General features: G+C 51.7%; 1 protein-coding gene across 8 annotated transcripts in view; it reads left to right on the forward strand.

The window, feature by feature from the left end:
* Tmem63c (transmembrane protein 63C) overlaps positions 1-10,617 on the forward strand; it is a 45,884-nt gene extending 35,267 nt beyond the window's left edge. For 7 of the 8 annotated variants that reach the window (XM_090344573.1, XM_090344574.1, XM_090344575.1 and 4 more), the window contains 10 exons: positions 279-432; positions 1,485-1,591; positions 2,562-2,648; positions 3,053-3,118; positions 3,798-3,960; positions 4,175-4,280; positions 4,699-4,866; positions 5,990-6,099; positions 7,202-7,273; positions 9,339-10,617. In XM_090344573.1, the coding sequence (XP_090200699.1) occupies positions 279-432; positions 1,485-1,591; positions 2,562-2,648; positions 3,053-3,118; positions 3,798-3,960; positions 4,175-4,280; positions 4,699-4,866; positions 5,990-6,099; positions 7,202-7,273; positions 9,339-9,539 (1,234 nt within the window). In that variant the 3' untranslated portion in view covers positions 9,540-10,617. Of the gene's footprint in view, positions 1-278; positions 433-1,484; positions 1,592-2,561; positions 2,649-3,052; positions 3,119-3,797; positions 3,961-4,174; positions 4,281-4,698; positions 4,867-5,989; positions 6,100-7,201; positions 7,274-7,447; positions 9,276-9,338 lie in introns of those variants that run through there. The other variant, XM_090344580.1, reaches the window with a different exon arrangement.
* Positions 10,618-12,521: the final 1,904 nt, after the last annotated feature.

A 12,521-nucleotide genomic window follows, 5' to 3' on the forward strand; every position in this document is an offset into this window, starting at 1 on the left:
AGAGCATCCACCTGCCCCCAAACCCACCTGCTCCCTCAGTGTGAGAGCCACCCAATCTCCGGGGAATCGTTTTCTGCCGTTCTTCCCCCCTCACTTATGAGAGAATTTCAGAGCCTTTACAAATAGTATCACAAGAGGAAGTCCCAGGGCCCAGTTTTGGCTCAAAGGTTCACACTGGACCAAGACAGCCTGGGTCCACAGTTGGAAAGAGTAAAGGATCTCTCTAAGGACTGAGACTCAGCATACTCAATGTGTCCCCCTCTTTGGTCCCTTCCCAGGAAACACCTGTCCATCCGCCGTTTCCATTGGTGGGCCCGCTTTATCGCAATCAACACCTTCCTCTTCTTCCTCTTCTTCTTCCTCACCACGCCCGCCATCATCATCAACACCATCGACATGTACAATGTCACCCGTCCCATCGAGAAGCTGCAGGTGCTTCTTCTGTGCTCAGGCCAAGCCTGGGGGGGCCCAGGGAGACCAAAAGAAAAAGTCAGGCGAGGAGGGGATGGGGGCCAAGCAGAATGGGTGACAGGACCCATATGACACCATTCTGGTAGAGATGGAGTGGTGCCAGTGGCTGGGCAGAGCTTGCTGGGCTGGATAGGAGAAAGGAGGAGATGCAGACAGGTCTTGGGGGGAGTTTAGCAGAATGGGTGGTTCAGTCAGTGTGGGTTTAGAGGGCTCTGCTCCTCCAGGCCAGTTGGAGGTGGGTATAAAGGTGGATATGAACAGCTCTGCTCACAGAATTCTCTGTGGGCTGGAAGTACCTGGTAGGGTTGAGGGTAAGAGGAGGGAGGTGAAATCCCAACACAGTGCTTGCTTGGAAGTGGGACTTCAGGTATGTTTCCTCCTCCCTCTCCTCCAATCACCTACAAGAGCCTTCCCTGAGGTTAGAAGACATCTTCTCACGACGCAGAGAGGATGTACTCACTGCCACAGCTCCCCAGTCTGCTCTAATGAACTAGAAGCTTCTCCCTTCCATTTACTCCCTTGCTTGTTCTCAACACACATGCACGCACGCACGTGTGCCATTCCAGATCTTTAGTCTCTCATCAACTATACAATAGGCCCCAGGCCACATAGTAGCTATGTATCTTGCTCCCTCACCCTCCTCCTCCTCCCCACACACCATTGTGGCCACATCATCTCCCTGGACCACAAGCCATGAGTGGAGTCACAACAGCTGGCGCCGGCAGGAGGGTGAAGCCACTAAGAAAATCTCAGCTTGGCCCCTCCAGTGACCTCAGCATAGAAACTCGGGGATTCCTCTTATCTTGGGTGCCTGCCTTTGCCTCTCCTCAGCTTAGTAGACTCTCAGGCAGTAAGGTGCCTGGGAGAGGGAGGCCCACTCTGGATGGAGAGCAAGCAGGCTTTGTTCTAAAATTGAGCTGGAAACTGAGAGGGGAGGGGAAGGGAAGGGGGCCCCGGGGCAAGAGGAAGTAGCTTCTGACGTCTCTCTTGTCTTCCCTGCTCTCCTTCTATAGAGCCCGATTGTGACCCAATTCTTCCCCTCCCTGATGCTCTGGGCCTTTACCGTGATAATGCCTCTAATCGTCTACTTCTCTGCCTTCCTTGAGGCCCACTGGACCAGGTAAGCCAGGGTGAGGGGCGGGGGGGGGGTCTTCTCCCTGCTGACTTCCTCAGCCTTCTCCCTTTCTCTAGCCCCAACCATCCTGGCTCTTGTGGTTCCCTTCTGGCCTTGGGACCACAAATTGCTATGGGATTGTTTTGATACCTAAAACCAACAAGTATTTCTTTTTGGAAAGAGGTGCTGGATTGTTTCTGGGGCTCTGGACTTGGGGATACTGATTAATGACCACCTCCTATAGGGAGGGAACCCCAAACCAAGCCCTTCTAGGGCTGTTCCCCCAACCCCCTGCCCCTTACTACCAAATTTCTGGCAGTATGCCAGTGCCAGGAATTTGAGGTAGAAGACACAGGATGAAGACTTACAGCAGCTAAGGCCACAGTGAAGGGGCCAAAAGTTGATCTGACTGTTGACAGCTTTGAAACCCACGGTGCCTGCATTTTCAACAATCAGGAGGATTTCCATTTGATAGTCCTTCCTATTAATACTCCTATGTTTGTAACTAAATTAGGTACAAAGTATTTGCCATACTCTCGGTAAGTGGCACTGCTTTGGCCTAAAGGCTGCCAAGGTTTCAGAAATTATTAATCCCTACAATCCAGATTCCTACCATTTTGAGGTCTGTCCTAATAGAAAACTTTGCTGGCCTGTCTTCTGGCCAAGAATAAGGTTTATATTGATTCTGGTGATTGAAATTCTTCAAGGATTCTGAATATCACTACTAAGGTATCCATGATGCAGAGCTGTCAAATATACATCATGAGTATACCATCTATCCCCCTCCTGTGCCCAAGGCAGACTTCACTAGCTGACCCTACTGTTTTTTTCCTGCTTCTCTCAGTACCCCAGACACACGGTTACAATTTCCTAGCCCAAACAGTGCCACTGGTATGAACTATTGAGTTCTCTCTCCTCTCCTCCTCCCCGCCCCCACCCTCTCAACTGACTGACATCTCTCCTTATTTCCTCCTAGATCCAGTCAAAATGTCATCATAGTGCACAAATGCTACGTCTTTCTGGTGTTCATGGTGGTCATTCTGCCCTCCATGGGACTGACCAGGTAAGCCTACTGCTGCCTCGGCCCCGCTCAGTCTTGACTTGAAACCTCCTCTCTCAGATCCTGTAGCTCAAACACATTCTTCAAATGGCAATCCGACTCACTTGTGCATAGTGTGAGCCAAATAACAACACAAATAACACATGTTAGCCCTGAGCTCTATCCTAGCTGAGAATATCAGGCCTGCCCACTAGTTGACTGGCAGCCCAAAGGGGCAGAATAGAGTCAATGTAAGGGCCATTTTGAAGAAGGAAGAGCACAGTGTGAACTGACAAGCTATAGTCAAGCAAGATTCTTTGCGGTTTGTTAAGGGAGGACAGAGGAAGGAAACCAGACGAAGAGCAACTGAACTATAGGCCTTAATGCATTGATTCCTAAACTGAAGGTCAGCCTTCTTGTTCTTCCAGTTTGGATGTTTTTTTCCGCTGGCTCTTTGACATCTACTATCTAGAACAGGCATCCATCAGGTTCCAGTGAGTACTCCATATATGTGTATATATCAGGGCCCCTGCAGGGGGCTGGAGGGGGGTCTGCATGTCAGCCACTGTTGGGGGTGTGCCTTCTCCTGCATCTAATATCCTGTGTTATAGGCCCCTTTGGCAATCCAGTGACACTGTGGAACTCTTTGTCGGGAGGAAGAAGTTACCTCCCAATTTTTTCTTATTTTTGCTGGTACCGGGGCGTGAACTCAGAGCCTGAGCACTTTACGTTTTTCACTTAAGGCTAGTGCTTATACCTCCACTTCTGGCTTTTCAGTGGTTGTTGGAGATGAGTCTTATGGAAAATCCAGGTTGGCTTTGAAAAGCCTCACCTCTCAGCTTTCTGATGAGCTAAGAATACAGGCGTAAGCCATCGTTTCATGAAGTCTATGCACATCTCTGCTCCAAAGGGCCTCAACTGTAGCTGCAGGTTGTGCATTGTTTTACAGCCACTGTAGCATATACTTAAACTTAAGACCACCACAGCCTCAGCAGGGGATTCAGTCTTACAAGACATTGTCCTATGTGGCTCATCAATGACTGGAACGTCGCTATGTGTGCACGATGATGACATTTTCTCTCCCTCTGCATGTACCCTTCTGCCGTTTCTCTTCTCTCTCCTCTTCCCCTTTCCTCTGACTTGCCGCTGCCTTCCACTCATCCTTCTGGCCAGGTGCGTGTTCCTGCCAGACAACGGTGCCTTCTTCGTCAACTATGTGATCACAGCAGCCTTGATTGGCACAGGCATGGACCTGCTTCGCCTGGGCTCACTCTTCCTGTACAGCACCCGCCTCTTCTTTTCCAGATCGGAGCCAGAAAGAGTCCATATCAGAAAGGTGAGAGCCAATTCTCACCCAAACATAGCCTCTAGCCTTTCCTGGGAGGAGGGGACCAGAGAAGAAGCATGGAGGGATCCCAGGAGATGCCTCTTAGACCCCAGGATGGGAAGGGAAAGAGGCAGCTTCCAGAGTGGCTGTCCAGCTGCTCCTAGGAGAACCCATAGAAGCAAAGCCTAGGAGACCTCAGGCTGAGCCCTGCCTTCTGCCCCAGGACCAGGCTGTAGACTTCCAGTATGGGCGGGAATACGCATGGATGTTGACTGTCTTCAGCGTGGTGATGGCGTACAGCATCACTTGTCCAATCGTTGTTCCTTTTGGTAAGTCATTTCCCAGGCCTGCTCAAGGCTGTCCATCTTCAGACTGGGAGAATGAATTGAGCCCAGCCCCCACCCCCACCCCATCACCAGCCCCTGCAGTACCAGGAGAGCTGGGAAAGCCTGTGGTGGGGAAGTGTCTGGGGTAAAGCAAAGACACGGAAGCTGGATAGCTGCTACCAAGATGTTTTGTTAAATGAACGTATGAATGAATGAACTCACCAAATTTGCAGAGCAGGTTTTAGGAAGAAGCTGTTAGCCCTAGAAGTCAATACTGCAAATCTCCCCTAGTCTACATTTGGTTCTCGCTATGTTGGAAGCCTTGAATGTGACTTCTGGTATCTGTGTGGTCTCAGGGGACCGCATAGGTCTCACCTGCCGAAGTTGCCACGGAATGTGTCTCCCACTTGTGTCCCTGCAGGGCTGCTCTACCTGTGCATGAAGCACGTGACAGACCGCTATAACATGTACTACTCCTATGCCCCCACCAAACTGAACGAGCAGATCCACATGGCTGCAGTCTACCAGGCCATTTTTGCACCACTCCTGAGTCTTTTCTGGATGCTCTTCTTCTCCATCCTGCGACTCGGTGGGTACCATGCTGGCCCCACAGCTCTGAATCTCTCAGTACCAACTCTGCTAGAAGAGAAACATTCAGGGGGATTGAGCAAGACATTGCTGCTGGGAGCACGTGTCTGGATGCAGAGAGCATGCATTAGTCATGGCAGAGCTTGGAGGCAAAAGAGAGGTTCAAGAGATGTGGCTCACGTGGTAGAGCATCAGCCTTAAGTGGGAAAGCTAAGGGACAGCACCCAGGCCATGAGTTCAAGCCGCAGTACACACACACACACACACACACACACACACACACACACACACACACACACCCTCCTTCATTCTAAACCAGTGGAGATCGTGGTGAAGGAGAGGAACACTCAGTTCCCTGTTACACTTATGCCCCGTCGTCATGGCAGCTGTAAGCAGTCAGCCCTGTCACTTGTATAGAATTGTCGTCACTGCCAATTTCTTAGCTTGCCTGCCCCTCTCTGCTACCTAGCAATTTTAGCCCATAATGACCTTTAATAAGGATAAAAGAAGTCACATTTAGTGCTGGAGGCATGTTTCAAGCAGTAGAGCCCCCGCCACATGAACGACAATGTTTCTATCAAAATAGAAAAATAGAAAGTCCAACACTACTTACCCACAGTCTCATTCGGAGCCAGGTATCTTTTCCTCCCTGACTCCTCCTTGGCACGAGCTCTGGGGAGAGGGGTAGTATTTACAAAACCCTGACCCTCTTCAGTCTTGGATCTAGAGTTTTCCCCCATATATTATGTGCTGGGTAGAACAGAGCCTCATTTGTTTGGGCTTACAGGGAAAGTGGGGTCAAGGGAAGAAATGAATTCCCAGGAACCATGGTCCCATAGAGAATTGACAGGCCAAGGAAGACATGTTTCATGAGCACTGAGGCAACCAAGGTGCCAACTTCCAAACTGGCCAAATAGAATAAAGGGATGTTATTATGGCAGGTCCTTTAACCGCAGATCTCAAAGGAGAGTGGGTAAGGGTCTCTCCAGCAGCCTAGACTGAGAGTCCCCAAGGGGGTGCTGAGATGGCCCCTGTGCATCTGTCAATCATCTTTGCTACCTGACTTCCACCCTCAGTGGTGGGTGCTTAAACAGATGCCCACTGCCTGTTCTTCTCCTTGGCAGGTTCCGTCCATAGCATCACCTTCTTTTCCTTGTCCACGCTTATGATTTCTATGGTAATTGCTGTTTTGGGCACTTTTCTGGGAAGACTTCGGATAGGCCATGATTATGAGGTAAGTTTCCAGCTTATCTTTTCTCCACTGGTCCTGCTGGTCCTTGAGACACAAACTCTTCCGGTGTAGGCACTCAGAGGGCCTGAACTTCTCACAGATTGTGTGCAAGTGTGCACAGTGTGTGTGTGCCTTGAACAAGCTCAAGCTGACCCCCGTTGCAAGACAGCATCCTCTCTCTTTCTGCCTTCAGATACCACCTTCAAACAGCAGGCACGTAAGTCCACTCCAGCCACGGAGTGGACAGCGTTGTCCTACGGAGCTGGATAGACAGTTATCTTTCTACTTTCCAGAATCCCGGTAGCTTTCCATGTTGTTCCATGATGCCTTTGGCCCTCTGGTCAAGGAATTTAATCATTGGCTCTCCTGGAGAAGAGATCCCAGCACGTTCTCAGAGCCTCACCCAACATGGTCTTCCAACATGGTGGTGATTTACAGTGGACTAAAACATAACTTTTGACTCTATGATTTTGTATTTCTTTTTCTAGTTAACTTTCTGGTTTTCTCTTGTCAACGGTGAATTATTTCCTTCCTTTTTAAAAAAGTGAATGTACACAGAGAAAAGCAAGTTGATGCGTAGGGAGAAGGAGTCTCTCTATCTGGATCTCTAGCCACACTGCCCCCTCTGTCTGTCTCCTCTGTCCATCACCTGCCGAATGCCAGGATGGTGAAAAGTCAGAATGATACCCTTCCCCACTCTCCTCCAGAGACAGTGTCACTGGAACTGGGCGTCCAAACGTCACTTGAGAGGAGGAATCCTAGACCAGATTGGTTTGAGGCTCCTTCCAGATACAACAAAAGGACATCCTAGAATGAAAGATGACAGGGCTCAAGCAAGCTCATCTTCGACCCCCAGCTCTAACTTTTCATACCTCTTCCATGCTAATCCTTGGGAACTGAGTATTCTGGAAGGAGCTCCTAGTATCCCAGCCCTCCCCTGGCTCTGTGGGTCTCTGCTGTGCCAGCTCTGCTGATGGTCTGGAAACATAGAGGGTTGAGTGCCCAAGTAAGGGGTTCAGACCCCTCTGGATGAGGGAAGGAGGAGACAGGGAGCAGCCTCCCCCCACCCCCATCCTGTAACCCACCTTCTCTTTCCCTGATGTAGCCACAGGCAGAGGAGACAGAGACTGTGTTTGACATGGAGCCAAGCAGCACGTCCTCCACACCAACCTCCCTGGTGAGTCTCCATCCTCACCCCCCACCCCCGTCAGGAGGGTAGTGCCTGTGGGGATTGGCCCACTCCAGGGATGCTGGGAGGCCCCAGCCCTTAGTGCCCACCTATAGCCCGGGGTATGGGGCAAGAGCCAGGTCCCCTGGGCTCCCTCCTCTGACACAGTAGGACTTGGCCCAGGTCCAAATGCTGCCATGGCCCTGGCTGAAGAAGAGAGAGAAGAGAACCAACATTTACTCAACATTCAGTAGAAGGCAGAGGAGGCATTCAGAGAGAATAACCTCTGTCCCTGGGACCTCGGAGTCAGAGACCTCAGTCCTGTAGACACAGGAAGCCGCTGGGGCTCAGCCTCAGACCCGAGAGTGCCTCCACAGAGCTGTGCAGAGCTGCAGAGAGCTATTAGCAGATACACCAAATGGTAAGGCAGGGGTAGTCCCATGTGAAAGAGCCCACGAGCCTGTGGAAAGCCCAGGCTGGATCCACAGACAGCTCCCGGCAGGCTGGATATGGGTTGCCATGCTCATATATATGGCATCTGTGGATGGACTGGTACTCACATCCCTGCCACAAGTTTGAGTGCCAAGCTAGGTACCAGATGGACTGCACCCAGGCGCCTGGTGTCTCGAAGGAGCACTGGACAGGAAAAGGGTTCCCCAAGGAGGGAATGTGCCTTTGATTCCAGTGATGGGAGGAAGGATTGCTGAGGTGGAGATGTAGTAAGACACATTTGACAAAGAGGAACCTCCCTGGGCCAACTCTAAGATAAAACCTGGAGGATGTGAGGGAGCTTTCTGTAGTGGTGAGCACAGGTGGGTAAAAATGCATAACAGAGCTAAGCACAGAGACTCACGATCCATAATCTTAGCTATTGAGGAGGTGGGATTGAGAGGATCAGGTTCAACTCTGGCCTGGCCAAAAGAGTTAGTGAGCACCTCATCTCAATCAAACAGCTAGGCATGGTGGCATGTACTTCTCATCTCAGCTACTTGGTGAGGAGGCTCACAGAGAGATCAAGGTCTAAGGCCAGCTTTGTCAAAAACATGGGACCCTTCCTGGAAACAAAGGAAAACAGGGCTAGGGACATGGCTCCAGGAATGGAGCGCCTGCTGAGCAAGCACAAAACCAGGAGTTCAAACTCCACTACCACCAAAAAATAAAATAAATAAAAGTACGGAAGAAGTGCTTTAACAAATGCAGAGCTAAACAATAGCAGATGGACAGGCACGTTCGCATGCACAGATACAAGACCCTACACCAAAGAACCAACTGTGTCTGAAGAGGGAAGGAGAGAACAAGACTCAAAATAGCAAAGTCTCTCTTACTGGGACCCTTCTAATATGAGTGTCCTCAGGACTGTTACAAAGGACTTACCAGCTGGGCACTGGTGGCTCATACCTGAAATCTTAGCTACTCAGGAGACTGAGATCTGAAGATCACAGTTCAAAGCCAACCTAGGCAAGAAAGCCCATGAGACTCTTACCCACTGAAAATCTGAAAGTGGGACTGGGAGTTTGGCCTAGTGGTAGAGTTCTTGCCTAGCATACATGAAGACCTGGGTTCAATTCCTCGGTACCACATACATAGGAAAAAGCTGGAAGTGTTGTTGTGGCTCAAGTGGTAGAGCTCTAGCCTTAAGAAAAGTCCAAGGACAGTGCTTAGGCCCTGAGTTCAAGCCCCATGACTAGCAAAAAAAAATCTGAAAGTGGAGCTGTGGTTCAAGTGGAAGAGCACTAGCCTTGAGCACAAAAGCAGAGTTCTAGCCCCAGGACAAGCACATACACAAAAGGTGCACTCATTTTGGAATGAAAGGCTCTCCAGATCTCCCCTTGGATTCAGCCTGACTGGAAATTATGAATAGATAAAACATGTTCTGAGGGATTAGGAATGGACTCAAGTGAGGAGACCTGCCACTAGACTTGTCACAGGAGCTTGTAGGCAGTGAGACCCTATCTCTCGGCCTTAAGAACAGGAGGGACGGGTGGGGAGGGAAGGGAGATGGAGGGGGAAGAGGAAGTGCCCTAGGCCTTGTTCCAAATGTGACCTTGCCCCTTCTCCCCTTTATCCTGAGCAGCTGTACATGGCCACTGTGCTGCAAGAGCCAGAGTTGAACCTGACTCCAGCTTCCTCCCCAGCCAGGCACACTTATGGCACCATGAACAGCCAGCCGGAAGAGGGACAAGAAGAGAGTGGTTTGAGGGGCTTTGCGAGGGAGCTGGACACGGCCCAGTTTCAGGAAGGGCTGGAGCTAGAGGGCCAGAGCCAGTACCATTGATCAGGACTCCAGGCTGTGGCCCGGGAGACCGTGGCATGGGGGAGGCAGGAGGGCGGCCTGGGCCTCCCCCACCCGTCCCACTGCAGACTTGAAACATCTGCTGTCACCATGGCCCTGTGGTGACCACAGACCTACCGACCAGTGAGAATGGGAAGGGCTGGGCAGTGCCTAGTGAACCCAGAAGGGGATGGAGGAGACCATCACCATTTCTGGGAGAGGTGGCTGAAGCCCAGGACACAGGCACTGAATGCTTGGGGACTTCGGTGGGTCGTGATGAAGATGTGCATAAGGAAGAGGTGGAAAGAGGCCCATCAAAGGCTCTAGGGGCACGGATGTCCTGGCTCCATTGGGCATTAAGATGTTTCTGCTGCTCTGGGCCCTAGGCCTCTGCTTACAGTCTGAGGAAGTAAAGGTACATGAGTTGAGCCACGTAGACAAGATACAGGTGACTGTGTGAGCCAGGGTTTCCGTACAGGGGGCTCTGTGAAGTCTCTGCACCCTACTCTGAGTGAAGGGTAGCTGAGACCACAGACCTGGAAAGAGGTGACTGAGCCCCTTCCTGTTCTGCCCTTCATCAAATGTCCCCAGGAGCAGCAGAACAAAGTCCTCTTTACCCTCATGTGGGTAGCAGTCACTTGGGCTCATTAAAGAGACCTGCATGCTTTGTGGTGAAGGAAACCATGGCTGATTCTTGCTGTCCAGTGGGGGAAGAGGCAGAATTCATAGAGGGGTGAGGGTGGGGTTCCTCTTCCCTAAACAGTCCAAAATGGAAAGCCACACACACCTCCCCTATCCTTAGGGATAAATGAGATTTTCCCTCAAAGCCCAGAAAGCTGACCACTAATAATGTCTCCTGCTTCCCACCCATCTGAGTGCTGGAGCCCAGATGCCCAAGATGGTCACAAACCCAGGTTTCAGAAGGGGGGCATTGGCCATCCCTTACCCCCCCCCAAGTAGGCCCCTCACTCTCCCAGGCTGCCCTATCCCCCTGCACTGAGGACCACTAATGTGACCTCTCATGTGGCCCTGGCTCCGACACCACATGATGCCTCCCCCATGGATGTCACCCAGACCTGCTGTGGGTAGGCAAAGGTGGTCCCAGGCCTGCCTGTGCCTGGAGGAGGCTGGAGAAGCTGGGTCCTGCACAACACTGGTAACTTGTAGCACTTCGACCATGGCTGGGAGTCATACCAGCTTCTGCCTTCCACCATGAGCACAGGCAGAGCTGTGGAGATGCCCTGGAACCACAGGAGCCACACTGCCTGGAGTCTGGGAGCTCCTGAGACTCTTGAGCCCCCTTCTCCAGAGGGGCAGCCCCTCTGTCCTGCTTACCTACTACAGGTGGGCCCAGGCTCACCTGAGACACTTGGGTGTCTGCAGCGTGTCCCAGGCATGTGACCACCCTGAATGAAGGTAACCCAGGCCCCTGCCTCTGCTCGCACCTTCATTCAAGAACAGAAGCAGGTGGCATCACGCCCCAGGACTTGGCTCAGTGGGCCCGTTCACCTGGAATTTCAGCCCAGGGGTCAGGAAGTTCCACCCACAGTGGGGAAGGACCAGTTCCAAGCCCGAGCAGATCTGCTAGTGTGGATTGTAAGCAGGGCTGGCCTGGGCCCTCTCCTCCTCTGGGCACTCCCTGTGGCCTGTGGATCTCGGCTGCTGCCCTGTCACCCTCACCCCTCACAGACAGCACTTCCACCTTGAATTTGGGTCAAGTGTAACCTGGTTTTGGTGAGAATGTTGGGAAAATGGCAGGCTTTACTTCTCGGCTCTTCCCAAAGACTTAGGGTCACCAACATGGCCCTGCCCACCTGGCTGGACCTCAGCCTTCAAGAGCCATCGGTGAGAGGGACAGTGATCCACATGTGGGCCCTCTCTGCTCATGCCCTTCCCATCTTCGCTCAGCCCACTGACATCTGCCTACCACTATCCCACCTTACCCCACACCACATCCACCCATCCCCTTCCTGGCGGACTCGAATGGCCTGGAGACTTCTAGAGGGCTCTTCCCATGAGTTTTTGAGCAAACTCACCCCTGCCTGCCATCCCCCAGCTGCCTCTGGAAGCAAAGTGCCTATCAGCAGCACTGCGTCCTGTGGGAGTGCTGGAGGGGGTGTGGACTAATGGCTCACCACCACTAAAGGAATGTGCCAGAATGTTGAACCTTCTTGTTATCAATGCTATGACTGTGCCTTGAATAAACAAGTCCTCCCAACCTCTGCTGGCCCATGCCTCTACCTCCGGACCAGCCCAGCAGGGCTTCTTCCACCCAGTGTCAGCAGTCTGGGGTGACACATAGCTCACTGCATGGCTTTTATCTCTGGGATAAAGCTGCACCTTCTGGAATCCCCTTGGCCCCCAAAGGCTTTCTCCAGCCCTGATCCCAATGTATCATCTGCTGGAGAGACAGCTCGTGGTTGCATCTGTACAGTTGTGAAAACATTCTGGTCCTTGAGCTGTCTATGAAGCCATAGTGCAGCTTTGCCTTAAGCAACTGGACCCTTAGGCAGATGGACTCAGATCTGTGCCTGGGTGACAAGGAGGTCACGGAAGGCTGGGGGAAGGGAGAGGGTGGCATCCAGGTCAAACTCACTCAGGACAAGAACTGGTCTTTGTAGAGGCTGTTATACTGCCAAGGAGTAGAAAACAATTCCCTGCCTCTCGGTTGAGCAATGGGTCCAGCCTTCCTCCAGCCAGCTAGATAACCCTAGCTGCCACCTCATCCAGGGGGAGTGGATAAACACAGGGTCGGTCACTGCCCTGTGCCTAGCTTTCATTTTTTAATGAATTTTATTTACTTTGTTATTATAAAGGTGGGGTACAGAGGGATTACAAGAACCAGGTAATAAGTGTGTGTCCTTTTGCAGTGTCTTCTGTCCCCTCACTCTCCCAGTCCCTCCCTCCTGTCTCCACCCACCAGTGTATCTGTGCCCAGTGAACTCCACCACTGCACTTTTTTTTTTAAAACCATTTTCCCCTTTG

The sequence above is a fragment of the Megascapheus bottae genome, chromosome 14, assembly GCF_031878675.1.
Source record: "Megascapheus bottae isolate mThoBot1 chromosome 14, mThoBot2.hap1, whole genome shotgun sequence".
NCBI classification, from domain to species: domain Eukaryota; kingdom Metazoa; phylum Chordata; class Mammalia; order Rodentia; family Geomyidae; genus Megascapheus; species Megascapheus bottae.